Raw genomic sequence first — 9,054 nt, 5'->3', positions numbered from 1 at the left:
TAATTAGAACACTTTATACAGTTACAAACCCATGATCTGTACCAACCAATGTAGAGTTTTGTCAAAGAAGTTTAACTTGAATTTGGTCCAGCATTTAAAACACCTTTTAAAGATGTAGCAAAACTGCCTCCTCAACATTGTCTTCATTATTTAGGATGCAAGTTTTTGTAAGCAGTTTTTGTGTCTTTTAAGCCACTCATAGCTATTGTTCATTTTACCAGCAAACACATCTCCACCTTCCCAATCCAGCTGCCTACTTCGATCGAAGTCCACAACAGCTTCACTGAGCCCTTTGAAAAGGGGATGAGAGACGAATGAGAGGGAGGAAGGGACAGAGAGGGTGGGCGTGTGTGCATGTGTCTGTGTGTGTGTGAGAGAGAGAGAGAGAGAGAGAGAGAGAGAGAGAGAGAGAGAGAGGGGAGAGAGAAACAGCGAGACGGAGACACAGAGAGAGGCGCTGCATCAACCCGGCATACAGCAGCAGCAGCAGGCTGGGCTTGGGGATCTATTGTTCCCTGTTTTATTGCTGCTGGACCTTGTTCTCGCTCATTGAGGATCCAAAAGAGAAAGAGAAACAGAGAGGACGAGGAGAGCAAGAGGAGACCTCAGCCCGTTTGCCCAGGATTACTTCTTTTTGGACGCACTGGTGTGGACAAAGCAGAAGCAGAAAACACACACACTTCGGTGCTGCTCCCTACCTCGTGGCCAGGCTTGCTTTTTCCCTCTTCACTGCATTGGGAACTACACTACTTGCCGTGCGGTGGCCATGGGGCTGGCCAGCAGAGCGATGGGGACGCTGTTGGTCTTGAGAGGGGCACCGCTCCTCTCTCTCTGGAGGATAACGCTGCTGTTTCTCTCCATCTGGGAGCTAGATGCACAAACTGCAGTGGAAACGAAACCCCAGTACATCTGGCAAACAGGTATGGTCCACCCTCTCTACACTTTCACCATCTCCCCTCTGGGGTTTCTGGGGGCAGGGGGTCCTTGAGATGCTGAGGGACTGTCCCATCCACTACTATTCCTGCAGTCTTCATGAAATATTAATTGCTAAATGTTTGTGTAGGCTACACAGCAGGATTCAGGAAAGCTAGTGAACTTGCTCTAAGTGTTTGTCTTTATTGTTTTGGATTTATTTGCATCTATTGTATTATTCACTTTTCATGATTTCATCAAATCTTACTGCATTGATCAGAACCTTCATATGAAGTAAAAGTTTCTTCCCTGAGCTTCTATTCTTGCAGACATGCATGTGGCAGAGGTTGATGCATTGGGGCCATCTTGCTACTGTATAGTGTGGTAACATATTTACTGCAGTCCCTGAGGTGAATGTCTCTTTGGCCCCAGACTGGGGGTTAGAGGAGCAGGCTGTGCTGGCTGTCTTTTGGCTGCGCTTCCTCTGTTCTGGGCTGAGGCAGCTGGGACTCCTTGGCTGCCCCACACTGCTATTGGACTCATTTATCACAGTTTGACATGTGTGCAATTGATGAAATGGTGTGTGCACTGTAGCTGCATGTGGCTCCTTTCTGAGTCGGGGAAATACGAGCACGCGCCAAAGGAGATAATAAAAATCACTCTATGGTATTTTAGTGCTGATGCAGGTGTTTGATTTGTGAAAAAAGTAACCCAGCAGTGGATGCTGATTACTTAAACCAGTGTGTTGTGAGTATAGTAGCTTTGCAGTGTAGGCAGCAGTGCAGTAAACTACAATACAAGGCTCCCCGCTGCTGCTGTTTTGGGTGGTGCCTCTCACTGGTCGAGGTTCATTCTCCGTGAGAGAGCAGCACATGGTCAGAAGGACACAATACTGATACATGGTCCAGTGAGCAGAGTGAAGGAGGGAAGAAGGACAGGAGGAGGGGGGAGGAGGAGTGATGAGAGCAGGAGTAGGGGGATGTATCCCCCCCCGACCCATCGGGACAGGAGTGCCCTTTGGGTGCAGCTGGAGATCAATGTTCTCTTTCACTACTGTCTAATCTCTCTCTGTTTCGCCGGATCAATGTGCTGGTTTGACTGGGATTCTGCAACCCCCTCACCAGTAGCAGCTGATCAATCAGTATCGTCCTGGAACTGCAGCTCAGTTGGTGTGGGATCAATGCTGGCTTTGGGTGGAGTCTAAAATGTAATTTATATTTGTTAATAATCTGTGTTTGTGTGCAGGATGACAATACCTTAATCAGGGCTATACATCAACTTTTTTGCATATAACATTGGCGCTACAGAGGCTGAAAGTTTGGTAGCACAGGCCACAAAAACATAGGACAAGTATAAAATCTCTTTATCTCTTTATTTAAATCTCCCTGCATACAGGGCACCATCCAAACCTTAACAAGAAATGTTTTCAGACAAACATTTTCTTTATTTTCCTGTAACGGAAGGTACATGCACCTCATGCTGTACAAGGCATTCATATGTTGCACTTCAAATGAGCAGTACAAGTCTCAAAATCAAGTAGGTTTATATCATTTTACATATACTACCACTTATGTTAATATGGTTACTTTTTCTGTTGTTGTCTTATTAGTGATTTACACAAACAAACATGAGGAGTGGTGAATCAACTAAACACTAGAATCCAAAAGATTTCTTTGTTCTTCAACAAAATTCAGCAGATTATAGCCACTGGCCACAAATAGACTCAATGAGGAGATAGCACTTAATAAAAGGATTCATTATCCAACGGTCAGCTCCTCAAATCCTTTCTGGAGCCTCCCTGCACCAGCAAGAGAGCGAGATATATCCACTCAGTATTTTCCATTTATTTCCTGTTCAATTAGTTATCCTTATTGTAAGATCGCATAAAGTTAAGTGACTTTTCTGACAATAAGTTCAGATAACTTACATCAGAAATTTAAAAAAGATATATTAAAATATATATGTTATCTAATAAATTTTATGTTTATTTTTCTGCATTGATAGCATCCCCTACAGTATTGTTGTCCAGGAGGCTTAAATTTTGATATCTGTGTTGGTGGGCAGCTTTGAGTTTAGTCTGCTCAGTCTAATTTCTAAGATGACATTTGTTGCCTAGCTCCATCTGTGTCATTGTTGCTGTCAGTTTTTGACAGTCTGGTCATTTGCCATCACTACATCATCATGAAAGACAGTCACATAACGCTAGTTCAGAGCCGCTTCTTGTACGTCAGTGCTATTGTTAGGAAAGAAGGTCTACTAGCTTCCACTTTGTAATTGTGATACAAACCTGAAAAAAATTTGGCTAAAGCCAAACCATGTAGACTTGTATCAACTTTTGGCCATAATGGCTTTTAACAGGGCACCACAGAAGTGTCGAACTACACTGTAGGCTGCTATCAGTTTCCTAATGGACTTTTATCAAATATCATATATCAGCCACTTCAGGATGAGGAGGTTCCACCCTGAGTGCATCTGATAAAATTAGTCTCTGCAGTCTGGTATTCCATTATATTTTCTTTACACATTTTGTGTTTCTGTCTAATTGTCCAGCAATGGTTAAGTCGATTATTTAGCAATATGCATATACTCTTTGTGCAGAAAATGGCAAAATTTAAAAGCAATTCAGTAACTGTTTCTCTTTCTTCAGTCCTGTGCGACAAAAATTTGGCAGACCTGTGAAACCGAGAGCTTGTTGGCTGTGTAGGTATTCAGTGCCAGAACCAAAATTTCTAGCTAACGTAAAATTTGGTTGCAGAATGCAAGGCACCTCAATCCCAAAAATATATATTTTTTTTAAATAGGTCAAAATCTCTTTTTGTTCTCTGTTATTAAATAAGGATTTTTGTTTTCTTCTCCTCATATGTATTATTGTTTTCCATCTTCATTGTTCACACCCTGTGCAAAGGAATGGGAATCCTATGGTATTATGTGCTGTACCTCCCACCGTGTTAAAGCAGGGAGGAGATTAAGGGTAGAGAAACCAGAGCAGATTGGCCGTACAAAGTTAACCTAGATACGGTATAGACATGTTTATGTGTGTGTCTCCTCTTGGCTTAAGTGCGTCAGCACTTGGCTCCCTGGTGTTAGTTTGGCTTGCTGACAGAGCTGCGGCACCGATGCTGACATGACTGCCAATTAACCATTTTTGCATTTTGGTGTGTTCTTATCTTTGATGCAACAATTTTGGTGAGGGCCTACCTTCTTCTCTGAAGTCCAGTCCTTTCCCATAAGCTCAACACAACAATGCAGGAAGCTTGTTTTACACCTCAACAGCTCTTGTCTGAGACGGAGGGGGAGGAGAAAATAGGTTGTCTGTTGACATCTTGGAAAAGGAGGTTTGTTAGGGGAATGTAATATATATCTGCACCTCTGGTGCAGATGGGCGGCTAACATTAGCCCCAGGAGTGATGTGTTGGGGGTGGGTTCTCATGAGACTGCTGTTCCCAGCAATATGTGTAGAAATCCAAGAGTATGATTTGCTAAATTCACTGCGGAAATATTAGTATTTAATCCATTAATCATCCCCTGCGGACTACTACCAAGGCGGATGTGTAACCAGGCCAAAAATGCTAAATGAAACAGATGAGTTGTGTGTCACATCACTCCCCTTCACTACCTGCATATGTAGGGAATTTTGTCTCAGTGTGTAGTCTGGCACTGCGTGTCATGTCTTTTGGCAGATGACTTGCTTGTGTTGTTTCAGTGTTTGGAGCACAGAAGCCACAGACAGAAGGTTGAGGATTAGATTCCTGTTTCTCATTGGGTGGAGTTTGCATGCTGTTCTCTTGGGTTTTTTGGAGTGTGCATGAAAAGATCGTCAGGCATGTTTTAAGTAATTCCAGTCTCATGTGGGTTTTCCACATTATTCTCCCTTATTTAAGAGTCTATGGTCACAAGAAATCTCTTGCTTCACTGAAAGTCCATTCTGTGTGTACCTGCACTGACAGCTTCAAGTGTCCATATCACACTAGTGTAAATTGCAGAGATTTAAGGTGAGTACAGAGAAGCCTTTATGTCCAGCAGATAATTGTGACACAACCTCTGCACATACATGCATCTGCACAGTGTTCTGCACAAGTTCAAATATCACAAAATAAATTATGTCTAGGATAAGTTGTCAAAATAAAAAATGGATGGATAAAATAAATTAAAAAGAGGTTCATTCATTTAAATCTGCTTCAAAAGTGTGGTGATTCCTCTGTTGACTCAGTGTTTTCACAGTGTTACAGCTGTCCTGATGAAAGTGTCAGAACCACTTACAGCGTCGTGAGGAAAGACAGAGAGAGTGTGTGAGTGAGAGAGAGAGAGGGGGGCATCCATGTATAGACAGAAAGAGAGAAGTAACCAAAACTCAGATTTATTTAGATATCATATGGAAGTAAATGAAGTTATATCAGAGGGAACAGGTCCTCTTTCATGTTGTACCACCATGTTTCTAGAGTAGCCCAGAATGAACAAATCAAACACTGGCTCTATAAGTTCCTTTCACATTTTCTGTAAGTTTTGCAGTCAATATAGGTCCTCCTACACTCTTGAAAAGGGAGGAATATTCAGCTAGTTCCAATCTACAACCTCACCACTAAATCCTGCACACTGGCCCTTTAAAATAAGTGAAAAACAATTGTGAGAGAACAGAGTTTGGCTAGACTTGTAGATTTGGACAAGATATTCAAAGCTGATTTCAACCACAAAATCCAAATTCTCTTGCTTTTCATGATGCTGTGTTGTAAAAATCGACACATGTAGGTGTCATATTATTATATTACTATAATATATTACCATATATTACTTTTTATATTCGCCATGATGAACCAATCCTCTCTTGCTGCATTGTATATAGTCAAGGTTTCTGAGCTTTTTGATGGCTGGCACTATATCCACAACCAAAATCTAGCGAATTACTGTTCAGGCGTCCAGCAGTCCTGAGAAACAGTTTTTGGTGCTGTGCTTCCAGGGTGCACTGATGGTCTTTTCAATGCAGCGAACCATTTAGCACCATGGGGCAGGACATTTCCTGGTACAATGGAAGGCAACAAAGGTCTCTGCAGACCCGAGAAAACCCGTGTAATGACTGATGGTAATTAGCGGGGAAGCTCGCCTGTCCAGACCCAGTCAGCTTCAGAAAGACCCAATGAATGGAGGCTATTTAGGCCAGTATAAACCACACAGACAGAAAACAACACAATGTCTCTGTATTGTCCTCATGCAGTGTGCAGCTCTGTTCAGACCCTGTGCCGCAGATGCTTGTGACCATGTGGCGCACAAAAGAAAGAAGAGGCTTCACCTCAAGTCACATGGCCCGCCCTTTGTTCTTCCTCCAGTGTCCCCATAGAATAACCCCCTCAATACACACACACACTGCCAGTACCACCACCACCACCACCACCCTCTTCCTCTCTCAAGGTGACCTTTAACCTCAGAGCTGAGAGGGGTCTCGTGAGGGTATCAACAGTGAAAAGAAGGTGGGGGTAAAGGGTGAAATACAGCAGCTTCTCCAGATCTCGTGTCAAGTGCTTAATTCAGCCATTTACACCAGTAAATTTAATAAGCTCTGGGAGAAGTGTAGGTCGACTGATTTAGGTTTTTAAAGATGATACAATGAAACCATTACTGATATCTTTTCATTAAAAATGCCAACAATGTGCATATTTAAAGCTGTACTGGTCAATACTGACTGTGTGTAATGTGAAATTGCCACAGATGCTACATCCAGGATGTGTAGAGTGTAGCTAAGCATCCAGACTGAGAACAAAGGAAGCTGCTTGCTACATTAAAAGAGGAAAAAACAGCCAGTGTTCAATGTATTCCTTATTATAAACTATTTAAGTACATTTTCTCAAGGTGTGTACAGTATGGTTTTGAGGTTCTGACATTTTGGAAGACTTTTTAGTTTTCCTCCACTATATTTTTAAAGAAACTACTGTACTTTTTACCTTGCTGCATTTACAGTTGTAAACCTGATGTTAATATACTGTCGCTGTTCTTGGGTGACTATCTTATATATCAATTTTTCAGGGGAGACTGTCGTCACCAGGCTGGTTGATTTTTTACAAAATCTTCAAAGGGGCAGTTTTATAGCAATACAAGCACCTCTTTGTGTTGTGCAAATGATGACTTGTCTCTCAGAAGAAAAGGATGAAGTAGTGCGCTGCTGTTATAGCGCCACAAAACCTCAAATGGAGCAGGCTGAGTTAGATGGCTGACCACTGCTCACATCCCATCTCCTGTCAACAGTTCACAGTCGGTTCTTTTTTTTCCACTTCTGATATTTCAGTGCAGCATGAAGCAGCATCTCAAAATAGTTGTCTTTGTAGTGAGGTTGTATTTTTTCTTTCGATAATGTTGTACAACTAGTAAAAGCCCCATCCTCACCAGAAAATCGAACGGATAGGTCGACTGCAAGTAGGTTATTACGACCCATTTTTAAATTCTTTGTTAGGTGAAGACCTCCAGTGGCCAGAGTAACTATGCCCGGAATAAAGGAGGAAGTCGGGCGATGTAGTATAAAGAGCAAGAAAGTTTGGAGGAAGGTGGGGAGGTTGGATGGGTCAGGATGTTCACCCAGGAGACCTGCAGTTAACAGATTCAGCTGAGAGTTTTGTTGCCTAAACTTACCAAAGTGTTTTTTGTGCCTATACCAAAGCAAAGTGTGAGTATTTTACAATGTTAACTGCATGAGGAGGTCTGCCTTGTACTCTTCAGCAGAGATATAAGTTGTTTTGGAAGTCACTGATAATCGACCTATTCAGTTGTTTAGGTATGAGAAGATGTTTTGTACAATAGTACAATATCTAAAAAGGTACCCTAAACCTACCTGGTCTTATCTCTTTGCATGACTCATAATCATAAAACTAATCTATGGATCATTTTACTGTGTCAGCCTATTTTCTGAAATGTCTGACTGTATTGATGGAACTCATGCGTGTGCAGCTTCTGTGGATTAAAACCTGTTTTCCACTTTTTTTGAGCGCTGCTGATGTCGAGGACCCTTTTCAGTGAAAACATATGGATTTCCACAAGTGATTAAAAGGCAGTTGTTGTTTCGAACAGACACTTGAGCGTCAGATTGGCCTGTGCAGACGGAGCTGGAGGAGTGCTATCAAGGCATAATGGAGGCGGGTGAAATTATTTCTGTTTTCCCTGGGATTCATCAAGTGCCAAATTGCTGCCATTATTCTGTGTGGGTTTGAAGAAGCTGCATCCAGCTGTTCAATTCTGCCTGACGGGCCGCCCCAGGTGGACGAGGGATGTGTGTCTGTGTATAAACACACTCTCTCTCTCTTTCACACACACACAGGTGTCTGTAGACAGCACCAGGCAGTGCTCAGTGCAGAATTCAGTGCTTTGTCTCTCTCTCAGCCGTATGCTGTCTCTAATTGTCCCTGTAATCCCCATTAGCGCTAACACACTGTTATCCCTCCTTTCTCACTTGACAAGTACAAAAGAATTCATAATCAGATAGTTTAGAATCTCAACACCCTCACAAAAGCTGAGTGACAATTTGTCCTCCTTGCCCACCTCCTTGCTATTTTATGCTATTTCTTTTATTTCTCTCTCACACAAGCAGCTCCTGCAACACCCATCTACACACACACACACACACACACACACACAGATGGGCTTTGTGCCGAATGCGTACGCATGTGTATGTGGTGTGCCTCATTACTCCCAGTGAGAGGGCTGACAGTGGGGGGAGGAGTGTTACTGTCAGTATCCCACCTACAGGCAGTGGACATGAGGAGGCTGAGTAATTACATGGGAGTGGGATTTGTTCGATCCGGGTGCGACTCCACTGCAAGTCCGCCGCCTTGTCTGTTAACTGACAAGAGGTCAGCGCAGACAAAATACACACTCAGGTTTGACTGATGAATGGGTTTGCAGATGTATGGGTCTGATACATGCCCATCATTAACAAGAGTGCACGTCTAAAGAGCGTGTTCATTAATTCCACAATATACCAATGTCAGGCAGGACCAACAGGAAGCGAAATTTACAGTTGTGGGGTTGTAAAGGTGGTCATGTGAGGGAAGCGGGAGAGGGAGTATGTTGTCATGGACTGCATTGGTCATAGGAAAATTTTATCCTGATTGTGGCATTAGAGCAGATGTCAAGGGAATCATCAAAATCTTTAGGGGTCATCCT

General features: G+C 42.7%; 1 protein-coding gene across 1 annotated transcript in view; it reads left to right on the top strand.

Moving 5' to 3' along the window:
- The first annotated feature begins 766 nt into the window (after positions 1–766).
- thsd7aa (thrombospondin, type I, domain containing 7Aa) overlaps positions 767–9,054 on the top strand; it is a 133,999-nt gene continuing 125,711 nt past the window's right edge. Inside the window, exon 1 of the mRNA XM_041954868.1 lies at positions 767–920. Coding sequence (XP_041810802.1) covers positions 767–920 — 154 coding nt within the window. The remainder of the gene's footprint in view (positions 921–9,054) is intronic.

This window comes from Chelmon rostratus, chromosome 16 (genome assembly GCF_017976325.1).
Source record: "Chelmon rostratus isolate fCheRos1 chromosome 16, fCheRos1.pri, whole genome shotgun sequence".
NCBI classification, from domain to species: Eukaryota; Metazoa; Chordata; class Actinopteri; order Chaetodontiformes; family Chaetodontidae; genus Chelmon; species Chelmon rostratus.
The sequence above is the reverse complement of the archived record's forward strand: the minus strand, read 5'-3'. Positions and strand labels throughout refer to the sequence as shown.